Below are 18304 nucleotides of genomic sequence, written 5' to 3'. Positions count from 1 at the left end.
GTCCCTGCACAGAAATCAGTCTACCATTCAGCCTCTTAGGTCTTGATAAACTCATGGGTCACCCCCGGGTCCAGGGAAGGCAGGATGTCTTTCTCTTACCTGGTAGTCTGTGAACACAGAAATAGAAGCACAAGAACAGAAGATACAGAAGCAGGAGTGGCTTTGAGGTGCCCCACCACTCAGAACCATCACGGCTCATCTACGCTGGCCTCAACTCCTTTTCTGTGCTCTTTCCCCATTACCCTCTATTCCTCAATCGATCAAATATTTATCCACCTCCATTTTAAATACTTCTAATGATCCGTCCTCCACCACTCTTTGGGGCAAAGAATCCCAGAGTTTCACCACCCTCTGTCAGAAGAAATTTCTACACATCTCAGTTTTAAATAGAACATAGAACAGTATAGCACAGTACAGGCCCTCTGGCCCTCGATGTTGTGCCAAGCTTTATCCAAAACCAAGATCAAGCTATCCCACACCCTATCATTCTGGAGTGCTCCATGTGCCTATCCAATAACCGCTTGAAAGTTCCTAAAGTGTCCGACTCCACTATCACAGCAGGCAGTGTATTCCACACCCCAACCACTCTCTGAGTGAAGAATCTACCTCGGACATCCCTCCTATATCTCCCACCATGAACCTTATAGTTATGCTCCCCTAGTAACAGCTACATCCACCCGAGGAAATAGCCTCTGCACGTCCACTCTATCAATCCCCCTCATCATCTTATAAACCTCTGTTAAGTCACCTCTCATCCTCCTCTGCTCTAAAGAGAAAAGCCCCAGCTCCCTCAAGCTTTCCTCATAAAACCTACCTTCCAAACCAGGCAGCATCCTGGTAAATCTCCTCTGCACTCTCTCCAATGCTTCCACATTCTTCTTATAGTGAGGTGAACAGAACCACACACAATATTCCAAATGTGGTCTCACCAAGGTCCGGTATAGTTGCAGCATAACCCCACGGCTCTTAAACTCAAACCCCCTGTTAATAAACACTAACACACTACAAGCCTTCTTCACGGCTCTATCCATTTGAGTGTTAATCTTCAGAGATCTGTGGATATGAACCCCAAGATCTCTCTGTTCCTCCACATTCCTCAGAACCCTGCCGTTGACCCTGTAATCCGCATTCAAGTTTGTCCTATCAAAATGAATCACCTCACACTTATCAGGGTTAAACTCCATCTGCCACTTTTCGGCCCAGCTCTACATCATATCAATGTCTCTTTGCAGCCTACAACAGCCCTCCACCTCATCCACTACTCCACCAATCTTGGTGTCATCAACATATTTATTGAACCCCCTCTTCCAAGTCATTGATAAAAATCACAAATAGCAGAGGACCGAGCACTGATCCCTGTGGTATACTGCTGGTAACTGGCCTCCAGTCTGAAAATTTTCCATCTATCACCACCCTGTCTTCTTTGAGATAGCCAATCAGCCAAAATTCCTTCTATCCCACCCCTTCTTACTTTCTTTATGAGCCTACCATGGGGAGCCTTATCAAATGCCTTACTAAAATCTATGTGTATGACATCAGCTGCTCTACCTTCGTCTACACACTCAGTTACCTCCTCAAAGAATTCAATCAAATTTGTGAGGCAAGACTTACTCTTCATGAAACCGTGCTGACTATCCTGGATTAAACTGCACCTTTCCAAATGGTCATAATCCTATCCCTCAGGACCTTTTCCATTAACTTACCAACCACTGAAGTAAGACTAACCAGCCTATAATTACCAGGGTCATTCCTATTTCCTTTCTTGAACGGAGGAACAACATTCGCCACTCTCCAGTCCTCTGGCACAAACCCTGTGGACAATGAGGACCCACAGATCAAAGCCAAAGGCTCTGTAATCTCAACCCTTGCCTCCCAAAGAATCCTAGGACATATCCCATCTGGTCTAGGGGACTCATCAACCCTCAGGTTTTTCAAAATTGCTAATACATCTTCCCTCAGAACATCTACCTCCTCCATCCTATCAGCCTGTATCACACACTCCTCCTCAAAAACATGGCCCCTCTCCTTAGTGGACACTGAAGAAAAGTATTCATTCAACGTCTCACCTATCTCTTCTGACTCATGCACAAGTTCCCACTACTATCCTTGACTGGCCCAACCTCACCCTTGTCCCTCTTTTATTTCTCACATAAGAGGAAAAAGCCTTGGAGTTTTCCTTTACCTGACCCACCAATGACTTCTCATGCTCTCTCCTAGTTCTCCTAAACCCTTTTTAACTAATTCCTAGCTACCTTGTAACCCTTAAGCGACCCAACTGAACCTTACTTTCTCATCCTTACCTCTTGACAAGACAAACGAACGGCCCTTTATCTTGTAGCTATGTCCCTTTGTTCAAGACTCTCCCACTAGTGTAAACATCTCCCATCTACCCTGTCAAACCCACTAAGGATTTTGTATGTTGGAATAAGGTCACCCCTCACTCTTCTGAACTCCAAGGAATACAGACCCAGACTATTCTGTCTCTCTTGATAGGGCAACCCCCTCATCCCTGGAATTAGCCTGGTGAATCTCCTTCGGGCTGCCTCCAATGCTCAAGTTTAAAGTTTTAAAGTTGATTTATTGGTGTCACAGTTAGGCTTACGTTACCACCGCAATGGGGTTACTCTGAAAATCCCCTAGTCGCCATACTCCGGTGTCTGTTCAGGTATACTAGGGGAGAATTTAGCACGGCCAATGCATCTAACCAGCATATCTTGCAGACTGTGGGAGCAAACCAGAGCACCCGGAGGAAACCCATGCAGACACAGGGAGAGTGTGCACATTCTGCACTGACAGTGACCCAAGCCGGGAATTGAACCCAGATCCTTGGTGCTGTGAGGCAGCAGTGCTAACCAGTGTGCTGCCCCACGTCATGATACTATATCGTTTTTTAGGTTAGGGGACCAAAACTGTATACAGTGTTCCAGTTGAGGCCCCACCAACACCCTGTACAATTGCAACAAAACTTACCTATTTTTAAACTGCAACCCCTTTGAAATAAAAGCTAAAATGCCATTTGCTTTTTCTCTACTTGTAAGATCTGCTTGCCAACTTTCTGTGATTCATGCACGAGGCACCCAGATGAACTTATAGAACATCGAACATAGAACACTACAGCACAAACAGGCCCTCCGGCCCACAAGCTGCACTGTTCATATCCATACCTACCAGGCCTATCTATCTATGACCCTCAATCCCATTAAATCCCATGTACAATCTCCACTAAGGACTGCTTTTTTCTGAAAGATTTTTCTGAATAATTGCCAACAGGTCTTTCCTTACTTAGTGTTCAGCCTCATCAATAAGTTATTTCTTGAGAACTGTGAATGTTGCTGAGGGCTCTGATGTATGTAGGACAGTTCCTGTCTGAGTGGAAATTTAAGGCATAGAAAACTACAGCACAAACAGGCCCTTCGGGCCCATAAGTTGTGCTGATCATATCCCTACCTACCAGGCCTATCTATAACTCCCAATCCCATTAAATCCCATGTACTCATCCAGAAGTCTTTTAAAACACCCCAGCGAGTTCACCTCCACCACCACCAAAATTTGATTATTTACAAATCTTTTACATTCAAAACCCCCAAGTTTTTAAGTCCTTACCTCTGGGATGACTTGTACATGGGAATGACAGCTTCCCTTGCAGGAACTAACTGCGACATTTGTCAGCTGGCATTGCCCTTTAGATATATTCCGAATTTCAGTGAAACGTTGGCATGTAGCAGAGACATCTAGCAAAACAAATAGATTACATCATTTATTTTTTTCAAATTCTTCAGGGATGTGGGAGATCAGCACACGCACACTAGCCCCCTCTTCAGTTTGATGCCACAGAGTCACAGGGGACGATTTTACCGTCGTGTTGCACCAGTTTTTGGGGGTAACACGGTCATAAGTTGGCCCATAAAGCGATTAGTGCCGGTTTTCGCGACAGGCACCATTTTACGAGCACCGGATTTCAGAAGGTTGACAATCCAACCACGGAGGGAGCCGTACGAGACTTGGTATTGGGGAACGGGCCAAGCCCTTGGGTGGGGGTGCTTAATTGGGTAAGGACCAATCACATCCGAATTAAACAGGAACTGGGGAATGTGGATTGGGAGTGGCTATTTGAGCTGAACCTGGATCCCTGGCTTTATGAGGCAGCAATGTTAACCACTGTGCCCACTCAACTCAGAGGCTGGTGAATGTCGAGAATGAGCTGCCAGAGGTAGTAGTAGAGGCAGGTACAATTTTGTCTTTTAAAAAGCATTTGGACAGTTACATGGGTCATAGAGGCTTACAGTATGGAAACAGGCCTTCAGCATAACTTGTCCATGCCACCATCTTGTTTTAACTAATAAGCTAGTCCCAATTGCCCATGTTTGGCCCATATCCCTGTATACCCATCGTACCCTTGTAACTATCTAAACGCTTTTAAAAGACAAAAATTTACCCACCTCTACTACTGCCTTTGGCAGCTTGTTCCAGACACTCACCACCCTCTGTGTGAAAAAATTGCCCCTCTGGACACTTTTGTATCTCTCCCCTCTCACCTTAAACCTACGCCCTCTAGTTTTAGACTCCCCTGCCTTTGAGAAAAGGTATTGACTATCTCGCTGATCTGTGCCCCTCATTATTTTATAGACCTCTATAAGTTCACCCCTCAGCCTCCTACGCTCCAGGGTAAAAAGTCCCAGTCTTTCCAGCTTCTCCTTATAACTCAAACCATCAAGTCCCAGTAGCATCCTAGTAAATCTTTTCAGCACTCTTTCTAGTTTAATAAGATCCTTCTACAATAGGGTGACTAGAACAGTACACAGTATTCCAAGTGTGGCCATACCAATGTCTTGTATAACTTCAACAAGATGTCCCAACTCCTGTAGGGGTCAGTTACGAGGGGACACATGTTAAAAATGAGGGGTGGGAGGTTTAGGGGGGATTTGAGGAAAAGCTTTTTAACCCAGGGTAGTGGTGGTCTGGGATATACTGCCTGGGAGGGCGGAGCAACTGGCACTAGCTTAGTGGTAAAAACTGGATAGCATGGACAAATTGGGCCGAAGAGCTTGTTTCTGTGCTATAAACTTCTATGATTCTAAAATCCAAGATTCATGTAAACCGTAGAATTGGTAGAGTGGGAGACACCCATTGTAGCTGTAATCAAAACCAACAAGGCTGTTCGCGTCTGCGGAGATTAAAGATTACAGTAACCAGGTGGCAAAATTATGCAGCGTCCTCAAAACAGACGGTCTGATGTGAAGTTTGCTGGGGGCCCAACATGCACCAAGTTGGACATGAGTCATGCACATTAGCAGCTGGAACTGATGATGCTTTCAGAGAATTTTTCAAAATTAATAGACACAAAGGGTTATACCAGGACACACAAGTTAGCATTTGGGATCTCATGAGCTTGTGCCACTTTTCAATTTACCATGGAGAGTCTGTTTGCAAGATTTACCAAAAGTAGTTATTGATTTAGAAACACGTTAATAACAGGAACCACTGAGGAAGAGCATTTATCCAATCTGGAGGAAGTTTTTTAAAAGCTTCCAAAATACTGGAATGCAATTAACGAGTTCAAAGAGCACATTTAAAGGACACAAGGTGGCTTATCCAGATTACAAAGTGGGTTTCACAGGGGCTGTACTCGGTGGAAGATAAAGTTAGGCCTATTAAAGAAACACCAGGCCTCGGGATACATCAGAACTAAAGTTTCTTCTCAGAAGCGTAAATTACTATGGGTGGTTCATTCTCAACTTATCAAAAATGCCCTTTGCCTTAAATCTCTGCCCCCGATCCCATCACCAAAAATAGAAGTTTCTCCTTGTTATCAATGTCTCTTATAACTATATCCCTCTCGATCATGTACCCCCTCAGTCTCTACTGCGCCAATGAAACAGCCCCAATCTATCTCTCTTCATAATTAAAAGTCTCCAACCCAGGCGACATCCTGGTAAATCTCTGCACCTTTTCCAGTGCTTTCACATCCCTCATATAATGTATATTCCAGAACTGCACACAATACTCTAGCCACGGCCTAACCAATATTTTATATAGTTCCAGCATAACCTCCCCGCTCTTGAACTCAATACTTCAGCAATAAAGGCGAGTATACCACGTGCCTTCTTAGCCACTTTATCTACTGTTCCTGCTACCTATGAGGCCAGAGTACATGTGCAACAAGACTCCTCTAAGATAAAGGCAAAGTACTCAGAGGAAGAGTCATGATGCTTCAAGGAGTGAGAGGACATTCAAAGTTGACAATCCAGTGTTGGTAAACACTTTGGAAGTGGACAGAGTTTTGTCCCAAGTGTTATAGTGGCCAGAACAGACTCAGTATCAGATGAAATGGAGGTAGAGGACAAAATCCACAAAAAACATGTGGATAATTTTGAGAGTCTGGGTGGCATCCCGATCTGTTTGCACTTGACAGTAATATGGCTATTTGTCAAAGAACTGAACAGGTGCGTCAGCCTGAAAAAGGGACAAGTACTGTCCAGATGGGAACTGAAGGAAGAATAAGTACTGACACACTTTGCAAGGAAGAAGTTAGGTTTTTGAGAATTGAATTGAGATTATCTCTGCTGTTGGGATACCACCTAAAGAGTGTTGTCACTGCCAAAGGAAGGCAAAGTCCCTGATAGACTAACTTTATAATGAACTGTGTTAAAAATATTTAATATTGACGTTGCCTTGTAGAACATAGAACATAGAAAAATGACAGCACAGACAGGCCCTTCAGCCCACAAGTTGCACTGATCACATCGCTACCTACTAGACTTACCTATAACCCTCAATCCTATTAAGTCCCATGTACTCTTCCAGAAGTCTCTTAAAAGACCCTATCGAATTTGTCTCCACTACCAATGACAGCAGCCAATTCCACTCACCCACCACCCTCTGAGTGAAAAATTTGCCCCTGACATTTTTAATATTTTAACTGTTTAAGGCATATTGTAGTCAGGAACTTAAAGGGGAGGGACGTAGTTGCAAGTCCCTTTAAGGGGTGAGGTTTTGGAAGGTCACATGACCTTACTGGCCAGTTGGGCCAATGAGTGGGGATCCGGGGCTGATTGTGGGCTTTCTCAAATAGAATCAGTACTGGGTCTGTAGAAATCGTTAGCATATCCTAACACTATATATGGTATACGGTATAGTTGTTCCAATTAATAGTTTGTTGCTGTTCAAACCTGATGGTCACTAATCACTCATTTTCCATACTTCCTTTTGAATCATATTCTACTTTCCTATTCTTATGACGAAACCTCACATTTTCCCATATAAAGAACAAAGAACAAAGAAAATTACAGCACAGGAACAGTTCCTTGGGCCCTCTAAGCCTACAGCGACCGTGCTGCCCGACGCAATTAAAACCTCCTACCCTTCCAGGGACCATATCCCTCTATTCCTGATATATCTGATGGGCCAACTAAAGGTGAGGCTATATTGGATTTGGTGCTGGGAAATGAGCCAGACCAGGTGCTGGACTTGGAAGTTGGTGTGCATTTTGGTGATAGTGACCACAATTCGGTTACATTCACCTTAGTGATGGAAAGGGATAGGCATGAACCTCGGGTCAGTAGTTTTAGCTGGGGGAAGGGTAATTATGAGGCTATTAGGAGAGAATTAGGAAGCATAGGTTGGACTAGGAGACTACAGGGACTGGGAACGTCCGAAATGTGGAGTTTTCTCAAGGAGCAGCTACTGCGAGTCTGTGATAGGTATGTCCCTGTCAGGCAAGGAGGAATTGGTAGAGCTAGGGAACCGTGGTGCACTAAAAAAGTTGATTCGTTGGTTAAAAAGAAAAAGGAGGCTTATGTTCGGATGAGGCTTGAGGGCTCAGGTAGTGCACTGGAAAGCTTTAGATTGGCTAGGAGGGAATTGAAGAGTGAATTAAGAAGGGCTAAAAGAGGACATGAGAAGACTTTGGCTGATAGGATTAAGGAGAATCCTAAGGCGCTCTATAGGTATGTTAAGAACAGAAGGTTGGTTAGGGCAAGATTAGGGCCAGTTACAGACAGCAGAGGGAAGTTGTGTGTGGAACCGGAAGAGATTGGTGAGGCATTGAACCAATATTTCTCTTCGGTGTTCACGCAGGGGGACATGAATGTAGCTGAGGAGTACACTGGGTTGCAGGGGTGTAAACTAGACAGTATTGCAGTTGATAAGGGGGATGTGCTGGATATTCTTGAGGGTTTGAAAATAGATAAGACCCCTGGTCCGGACGGGATTTACCCTAGGATTCTCTGGGAGGCAAGAGAGGTGATTGCAGAGCCTCTGGCTCTGATCTTCAGGTCGTCGTTGGTCTCAGGTATAGTACCGGAAGATTGGAGGATAGCGAATGTTGTCCCATTGTTTAAGAAGGGGAACAGAGACTTCCCTGGGAATTATAGACCGGTGAGTCTCACTTCTGTTGTGGGCAAGGTTTTAGAAAAAATTATTAGGGATAGGATTTATAGTTATTTGGAGAGTAATGAATTGATTGGAGATAGTCAGCATGGTTTTGTAGCGGGTAGGTCGTGCCTTACTAACCTTATTGAGTTTTTTGAGAAAGTGACCAAAGAGGTGGATGGGGGAAAGGCAGTTGACGTGGTATATATGGATTTTAGTAAGGCGTTTGATAAGGTTCACCATGGTAGGCTTCTGCAGAAAATGAGGATGTATGGGATTGAGGGTAATCTAGGAAATTGGATCAGGAATTGGCTAGCAGATAGGAGACAGAGGGTGGTGGTTGATGGTAAATATTCGTCATGGAGTTCAGTTACGAGTGGTGTGCCTCAGGGATCTGTTTTGGGGCCACTGCTGTTTGTAATTTTTATTAATGATCTGGATGAGGGTATAGTTGGGTGGATTAGTAAATTTGCTGATGACACCAAAGTCGGAGGTGTGGTAGATTGTGAGGAAGGGTGTCGTAGTTTGCAGGGTGACTTAGACAGGTTGCAGAGCTGGGCCGAGAGGTGGCGGATGGAGTTTAATGCAGAGAAGTGTGAGGTAATTCACTTTGGTAGGAATAACAGATGTGTTGAGTATAGGGCTAACGGGAGGACTTTGAATAGTGTGGATGAACAGAGGGATCTAGGTGTATGTGTACATAGATCCCTGAAAGTAGGGAATTAAGTAGATAAGGTTGTTAAGAAGGCATACAGTGTCTTGCCGTTTATTGGTAGGGGGATTGAATTTAGGAGTCGCAGCGTCATGATGCAACTGTACACAACTCTGGTGCGGCCGCACTTGGAGTATTGTGTGCAGTTCTGGTCCCCACATTATAGGAAGGATGTGGAGGCTTTGGAGAGGGTGCAGAGGAGGTTTACCAGGATGTTGCCTGGTATGGAGGGGAGGTCCTACGAGGAGAGACTGAGGGATTTGGGGTTGTTTTCGCTAGAAAGAAGGCGGCTAAGAGGGGATCTTATTGAAACATATAAGATGATTAGAGGTTTAGATAGGGTGGATAGTGATAGCCTTTTTCCTCGGATGGAGAAAGCTAGCACGAGGGGGCATGGCTTTAAATTAAGGGGGCTAGTTATAGGACGGATGTCAGGGGTAAGTTCTTTATGATGTGGGTATGCCGGCGTTGGACTGGCGTAAACACAGTAAAAAGTCTGACAACACCAGGTTTTAGTCCAACCTATTTATTTGATAATATACTCGCAAGCTTTCGGGTTAGCCCCTTCACCTGACGAAGGGGCTAACCCGAAAGCTTGCGAGTATATTATCAAATAAATAGGTTGGACTAAAACCTGGTGTTGTCAGACTTTTTACTCTAAGTTCTTTACCCAGAGGTTGGTGAGGGATTGGAATGCCCTGCCTGCTGCAGTTGTAAATGCGCCTAGTTTGGGGGCGTTTAAGAGATCCGTGGATAGGTTTATGGATGAAAAGGGATTGGTTTAGGTTAGAGGGTCATTGTTTTTTAACTGGTCGGCGCAACATCGTGGGCCGAAGGGCCTGTTCTGCGCTGTAATGTTCTATGCTCTATTCCCATCCTATTCATGGATTTGTCAAGATACCCCTTAAAAATCACTAACGTATTTACTTCCACTACCTCCCTGGCAACGATTTCCAGGCACCCACTACTCTCTGTGTAAAAAATCTGCCTTGTACATCTCTTTTAAAACTTGCCCCTTGCACCTTAAACCTGTGCCCCCAGTAATTAACTCTTCCACCCTGGGAAAAAGCTTCTGACTATCCACTCTGTCCATACCTCTCAATCTTGTAGACTTCTATCAGGTCTCCCCTTAACCTGTCACTCTAGTGAGAACAAACCAAGTTTCTCCAACCTCTCCTCATAGCTAATGCCCTCCATACCAGGCAACGCCCTGGTAAATCTTTTCTGTACCCTTTCCAAAGCCTCTACATCCTTCTGGTAGTGTGGCAACCAGAATTGAACACTATATTCCAAGTGCGGCCTCACTAAGGTTCTATAAAGCGACAACACGACTTGCCAATTTTTAAACTCAATACCCCGGCCGATGAAGGCAAGCATGCCGTATGCCTTCTTGACTACCTTCTCCACCTGCATTGTCACTTTCAGTGACCTGCGTACCTGTACACCCAGATCCCGCTGCCTATCAATACTCTGACGGGTTCTGCCATTTACTTTATATTTCCTATCTGTATTAGACCTTTCAAAATGCATTACCTCATTTTTGTCCGGATTAAACTCCATAAGCCATCTCTCTGCCCAAGTCTCCAACGGATCTATATCTTGCTGTGTTCGCTGATGGTCCTCATCACTATCCGCAAATCCACCAACCTTTGTGTTGTCCGCAAACTTACTAATCAATCCAGTTACATTTTCCTCCAAATCATTTATACATATTACAAACTGCAAAGGTCCCAGCAGTGATCCCTGAGGAACGCCACTTGTCATGATGTAGAGATGCTGGTGTTGGACTGGGATAAACACAGTTAAGAAGTCTCACAACACCAGGTTAGAGTCCAACTAGGTCTCTAACTTGGTGTTGTGAGACTTCTTATTGTGAACACCACTTGTCACAGCCCTCCATTCAGAAATGCACCCTTCCACTGCTATCTTCTGTCTTCTTTGACCGAGCCAGTTTTGTATCCACCTTGTTGCTCACCTCTGATCCCATGCGACTTCACCTTCTACATCAGTCTGCCATGAGGGACCTAGTCAGAGGCGTTATTGAAGTCCATGTAGACAACATCCACTGCCCTACCCTCATCAATCATCTTTGTCACTTCCTCGAAAAATACGATCAAGTTCGTGAGACATGACCTCCCCGTTACAAAACCATGTTGCCTCTCACTAATACATCCACTTATTTCCAAGTGGGAATAAATCCTGTCTCGAAGAATCCTCTTCAATAATTTCCCTACCACTGATGTAAGGCTCACCAGCCTGTAATTACCTGGATTATTCTTGCTACCCTTCTTAAACTAAGGAACAACATTGGCTACTCTCCAATCCTCTGGGACCTCCCCTGTAGCCAGTGAGGATACAAAGATTTCTCTCAAGGCCCTCGTAATTTCCTCCCTTGCCTCTCTCAGTATTCTGGGGTTTATCCCATCAGGTCCTGGGGACTTATAGAACATAGAACATTACAGCGCAGAACAGGCCCTTCGGCCCACGATGTTGCGCCGACCAGTTAAAAAACAATGACCCACTAACCTAAACCAATCCCTTTTCGTCCATAAACCTATCCACGGATCTCTTAAACGCCCCCAAACTAGGCGCATTTACAACCGCAGCAGGCAGGGCATTCCAATCCCTCACCACCCTCTGGGTAAAGAACCTACCCCTGACATCTGTCCTATAACTACCCCCCCTTAATTTAAAGCCATGCCCCCTCGTGCTAGCTTTCTCCATCCGAGGAAAAAGGCTATCACTGTCCACCCTATCTAAACCTCTAATCATCTTATATGTTTCAATAAGATCCCCTCTTAGCCGCCTTCTTTCCAGCGAAAACAACCCCAAATCCCTCAGTCTCTCCTCATAGGACCTCCCCTCCATACCAGGCAACATCCTGGTAAACCTCCTCTGCACCCTCTCCAATGCCTCCACATCCTTCCTATAATGTGGGGACCAGAACTGCACACAGTACTCCAAGTGTGGCCACACCAGAGTTGTGTACAGTTGCAACATGACGCTGCGACTCCTAAATTCAATCCCCCTACCAATAAACGCCAAGACACCGTATGCCTTCTTAACAACCCTATCTACTTGATTCCCAACTTTCAGGGATCTATGTACACATACACCTAGATCCCTCTGTTCATCCACACTATTCAAAGTCCTCCCGTTAGCCCTATACTCAACACATCTGTTATTCCTACCAAAGTGAATTACCTCACACTTCTCCACATTAAACTCCATCCGCCACCTCTCGGCCCAGCTCTGCAACCTGTCCAAGTCTCCCTGCAAACTATGACACCCTTCCTCACAATCTACCACACCTCCGACTTTGGTGTCATCAGTAAATTTACTAATCCACCCAACTAACCAATCCCATTTCGTCCATAAACCTATCCACAGATCTCTTAAACACCCCCAAACTAGGCACATTTACAACTGCAGCTGGCAGGGCATTCCAGTCCCTCACCACCCTCTGGGTAAAGAACCTACCCCTGACATCAGTCCTATAACTACCCCCCCTTAATTTAAAGCCGTGCCCCCTCGTGCTAGCTTTCTCCATCCGAGGAAAAAGGCTATCACTATCCACCCTGTCTAAACCTCTAATCATCTTATATGTTTCAATAAGGTCCCCTCTTAGCCACCTTCTTTCCAGCGAAAACAACCCCAAATCTCTCAGTCTCTCCTCATAGGATCTCCTCTCCATACCAGGCAACATCCTGGTAAACCTCCTCTGCACCCTCTCCAAAGCCTCTACATCCTTCCTGTAATGTGGGGACCAGAACTGCACACAATACTCCAAGTGCGGCCGCACCAGAGTTGTGTACAGTTGCAACATGACGCTGCGACTCCTAAATTCAATCCCCCTACCAATAAACGCCAAGACACCGTATGCCTTCTTAACAACCTTATCTACTTGATTCCCAACTTTCAGGGATCTATGTACACATACACCTAGATCCCTCTGCTCCTCCACACTATTCAAAGTCCTCCCGTTAGCCCTATACTCAACACATCTGTTACTCCTACCGAAATGAATTACCTCAAACTTCTCCACATTAAACTCCATCCGCCACCTCGCGGCCCAGCTCTGCAACCTTTCTAAGTCACCCTGCAAACTATGACACCCTTCCTCACAATCTACCACACCTCCGACTTTGGTGTCATCAGCAAACTTACTAATCCACCCAACTATACCCTCATCCAGATCATTAATAAAAATTACAAACAGCAGTGGCCCCAAAACAGATCCCTGAGGCACACCACTCGTAACTGAACTCCATGACGAATATTTACCATCAACCACCACCCTCTGTCTCCTATCTGCTAGCCAATTCCTGATCCAATTTCCTAGATTACCCTCAATCCCATACATCTGCATTTTCTGCAGAAGCCTACCATGGTGAACCTTATCAAACGCCTTACTAAAATCCATATATACCACGTCAACTGCCTTACCCCCATCCACCTCCTTGGTCACTTTCTCAAAAAACGCAATAAGGTTAGTAAGGCACGCCCAACCCGCTACAAAACCATGCTGACTATCTCCAATCAATTCATTACTCTCCAAATAACTATAAATCCTATCCCTAATAATTTTTTCTAAAACCTTGCCCACAACAGAAGTGAGACTCACCGGTCTATAATTCCCGGGGAAGTCTCTGTTCCCCTTCTTAAACAATGGGACAACATTCGCTATCCTCCAATCTTCCGGTACTATACCTGAGACCAACGACGACCTGAAGATCAGAGCCAGAGGCTCTGCAATCACTTCTCTTGCCTCCCAGAGAGTCCTAGGGTAAATCCCATCCGGACCAGGGGACTTATCTATCTTCAATCCCTCAAGAATATCCAGCACATCCTCCTTATCAACTGTAATACTGTCTATTCTACTCCCCTGCAACCCAGTGTCCTCCTCAGCTATATTCTTGTCCCCCTGCGTGAACACCGAAGAGAAATATTGGTTCAATGCCTCACCAATCTCTTCCGGTTCCACACATAACTTCCCTCTGCTGTCTATAATTGGCCCTAATCTTGCCCTAACCAACCTTCTGTTCTTGACATACCTATAGAACGCCTTAGGATTCTCCTTAATCCTATCAGCCAAAGTCTTCTCATGTCCTCTTTTAGCCCTTCTTAACTCACTCTTCAACTCCCTCCTAGCCAATCTAAAGTTTTCTAGTGCACTACCCGAGCCCTCAAGTCTCATCCGAACATAAGCCTCCTTTTTCTTTTTAACCAACGAATCAACTTTTTTGGTGCACCACGGTTCCCTAGCCCTACCAATTCCTCCTTGCCTGACAGGGACGTACCTATCACAGACTCGCAGTAGCTGCTCCTTGAAAAAACTCCACATTTCGGACGTTCCCAGTCCCTGTAATCTCCTAGTCCAACCTATGCTTCCTAATTCTCTCCTAATGGCCTCATAATTACCCTTCCCCCAGCTAAAACTACTGGCCTGAGGTTCATGCCTATCCCTTTCCATCACTAAGGTGAACGTAACCGAATTGTGGTCACTATCATCAAAATGCACCCCAACTTCCAAGTCTAGCACCTGGTCTGGCTCATTTCCCAGCACCAAATCCAATATAGCCTCACCTCTAGTTGGCTTATCTACATACTGACTCAAAAAACCCTCCTGCACGCTTTGTACAAAAACTGACCCCTCTAACGAGCTAGAGCTATAGCAATTCCAATCAATATTAGTAAAGTTAAAGTCCCCCATAACAATTACCCTATTACTTTCACTCCTAACCAGGATCGTCTCCGCAATCCTTTCCTCAACCTCTCTCGAACTTTTAGGAGGTCTATAAAGGACTCCCAACAGGGTGATCTCTCCTCTCCTATTTCTAATCTCCGCCCATACTACCTCAACAGACAAGTCCTCATCAAACTTCCTCTCTGACACTGTGATACAGTCCTTGACCAATAATGCTACCCCTCCCCCCCTTCTACCTCCTTCTCTACTCCGACTAAAGCATTTGTACCCCGGGACCTGCAACATCCATTCCTGACCCTGCTCTATCCATGTCTCTGAAATGGCCACAACATCAAAGTCCCAGGTACTGATCCACGCTGCAAGTTCATCCACTTTATTGCGAATACTCCTCGCATTAAAGTATACGCATTTCAAACCCTGCTCCGCCCCAGCCCCACGATGCCGTGCATTGCAGTCCCCATCTATGTCCCCCTCACTTTCACCCCCTCTACTCAGGATCCCACCCCCCCTCCGAATCAGTTTAAACCTCCCTGCATAGCTTTAGCAAATTTACCCCCCAGGATATTGGTTCCCCTGTGATTCAGGTGTAGACCATCACTCTTATAGAGGTCCCACCTTCCCCAGAACGAGCCCCAATTGCTCAAGTACCTGAACCCCTCCCTCCTGCACCATCCCCTCAGCCACAAGTTCAAACTTTCCCTCTCTCCATTCCTCTCTAAACTACCCCGTGGCACAGGCAAGAGTCCGGAGATAACCACTCTATCAGACTTGGCCTTTAGTTTCCACCCCAACTCCATAAATCTCTGCTTAATATCCCCTTCCCTTAACCTCCCTATGTCATGCGTCCCCACATGAACTATAACTTGGGGTTGATCTCCCTCTCCCCTAAGAGTCCTGAATACCCTTTCCGATACATCCCGGACCCCAGCCCCTGGTAGGCAACACACCAGCCCTGAGTCCCTACCATTACTTCCGACTCTCCTATCCGTCCTCTTAACTGTAGAGTCCCCAATCACAAGGCCCAATCTTTTACATCCCCTAACCACCTGAGCTTTCACACTAGGCTCACCCCCAGAGACCTGCTCCCTTCGGTTATCCCCAGTTGATTCCTCCTCAACTGTAGCCTCCAGGACCGAAAACCTATTTTGGAGGGGAACAGCCCCAGGGGATTGTCCCCCCAATTGCTTCTTTCCCCTCTTCCTGGCAGTGACCCAAGACTCATTTCTAGGAGTGACTATCTTCTTATAACTCCTATCGATGTCCTCCTCCGCCTCCCGAATTATGCGGAGTTCCTCTAATTCCACCTCCAGCTCCTTTACACGCTCCTCCAGAAGCTGCAATCTAACACACTTCCTACAAGTAAAATCACCTGAAACACTACTAGAGTCCCTCACCACATACATCCCACAGGAGATGCAGCTTACTGCCTGAACTGCCATCCCTGAAACAATTACCAGCAGAAATATAAAAATATATTAAAAAAAACTTCCCCGACACTTATAATTAGGTTAGAGGAGGTGGGAGGGTGGGATTCTCTACCAGTGTAGAGGATCGGGTATCCTCTCTGCACTAATTTATAGGGTTAGGGGCCCGAGAAAAAAAAACTACAAATACCGGCAAGCGTCCTAGTGACGATTTCCGGTTTCTAACTAATTTAAAAAAAAACCGCCGAAACTTGCGACTTTTAAAACTATAAATAAAAAGTTAAACAATATAAACAGTTAAATGTACCTTTTTGCTGCCTCCTCACACGCCCAAAAATCGCTGCCTCTCGATACTGCTCCTCAGGAATAATGAGGCCGATACACGGAGGTAGGTGCTTATAAACCCGAGAAAAAAAACTACAAATACCGGCAAGCGTCCTAGTGACTACTTCCGGTTTCTAACTAATTTTAAAAAAAACCGCCGAAACTCGCGACTTTTAAAACTATAAATAAAAAGTTAAACAATATAAACTTGTCTACCTTGATGTTTCTCAAAAATCCCAAAACCTCCTCCTTTTTGATCTCAACATGACTCAAACTATCTACACATCCTTTCCCAGACTCATCATTCACCAAATCCTTCTCTTTGGTGAATACTGACGCAAAGTACTCATTTAATACTTAGTACTCATTTAATACTTGGAACTTAGTAAGATGGAGGGTTATAGGTAGGCCTAGTAGGTAGGGACATGTTTGGCGCAACTTGTGGGTTGAAAGGCCTGTTTGTGCTGTAGTTTTCCCATGTTTCTATGTTTAATACCTCGCCCATTTCCTCTGGTTCCACACATAGATTCGCTCCCTTATCCTTGATGGGCCAACCCTCTCCCTGGCTACCCTCTTGCTCTTTATAAATGTGTAAAAAGCCTGGGATTTTCCTTAATCCTGCTGGCCAATGCTTTTTCCTGACCCCCTACTGGCCCTCCTTACTCCTTGCTTAAGTTTCTTTCTACTTTCCTCGTATTCCACACTTGCTTTGTGTGTTCCCAGCCTCCTAGCTTTGACAAATGCTTCCTTTTTCTCTTTGACTAGCCTTACAATATCTCTCGTTATCCAAGGTTCCCATATAAAGCAGAGTACACACATTGAGACACAAGAGGTCACGGTTATCAGTTGAGAGGCAGTGAATTTAAAAGTGAGATGAGAAGAAACTATTTCTCACAGAGAGGGGTGAATTTGTGGAGCTTGCTGTGCCATAGCTCAATGGAGTCTGAATCATTGAATGGTTTCAAGAAGGAGATGGATATATTTCTGATACAAAATGGGATAAAGGGATATGGGGAACAGTGGGGAAGTGGATTTGAGACCAGGGAGAGATCAGCCATGATCTGATTGAATGGCGGAGCAGGCTTGAAGGATTGAATTTGATGAATGCTGCTCCTAATTCCAATGTTTGAATCATTGAGGATAAGACAGAGAGCGCGTGTTTGAAAACAGGCAAAATGGTGCGAAGCAGACACAAAAGAGAGGGGCTGGAGGGGATACATTGAGTACACAGTTTAACCAGGGATAATCAGAACATTTACTTACCAGTAACTTGTTTCCTGCAAACAGGACAACATTTCCCAAGATCCTCAACTTTTACATAACCCTGCAATTGATGAAACATAAATGATATTAAATCCTTGAAAATACATTGTACAGATTCATAGGTGGTTGAACATTCGGCCCATCATGTGTTTCTTCACGGCAACACCCTGAACGTTGTGCCGTTGCCCCATACTTTCCTGCTTTGCCTCAGGTATTCCCACAGCGAGAAGGCAGTGATACAGACAGATTCCAGGGACCCAGGAGCCTCTTGTTTTTCCTGGGTAACGAGAATTTTTAGTTCCATCCTTCAAGTCACATGACAATTTAGGAATATTGTAATTAACATAAACTCCCAGAATTCCCTATCAGACACACCTGGCTGAGAACTGGAGTCAATTTCAATGGGGAGAAACTGGAATCAAAGACGTGATGTGAAATGAATGGAAGAATGATCCACCGAGAGAGAAACATCACAGGTTAGAAATCCAGAAAGGGAGATATTCA

General features: G+C 45.1%; 1 protein-coding gene across 1 annotated transcript in view; it reads right to left on the bottom strand.

Moving 5' to 3' along the window:
• The window catches only part of sspo (SCO-spondin), a gene marked incomplete at its 5' end in the record, with an annotated part of 592643 nt that overhangs the window by 35126 nt on the left and 539213 nt on the right, over window positions 1–18304 (bottom strand). Inside the window, 2 exons of the mRNA XM_080183006.1 lie at window positions 3604–3731; window positions 17801–17861. Coding sequence (XP_080039132.1) covers window positions 3604–3731; window positions 17801–17861 — 189 coding nt within the window. The remainder of the gene's footprint in view (window positions 1–3603; window positions 3732–17800; window positions 17862–18304) is intronic.

Source organism: Carcharhinus amblyrhynchos, unplaced genomic scaffold (genome assembly GCF_965287045.1).
Source record: "Carcharhinus amblyrhynchos unplaced genomic scaffold, sCarAmb.v2.hapA chromosome_114, whole genome shotgun sequence".
Lineage (NCBI taxonomy): Eukaryota > Metazoa > Chordata > Chondrichthyes > Carcharhiniformes > Carcharhinidae > Carcharhinus > Carcharhinus amblyrhynchos.
This window is presented reverse-complemented; position numbering and strand designations above follow the sequence as displayed.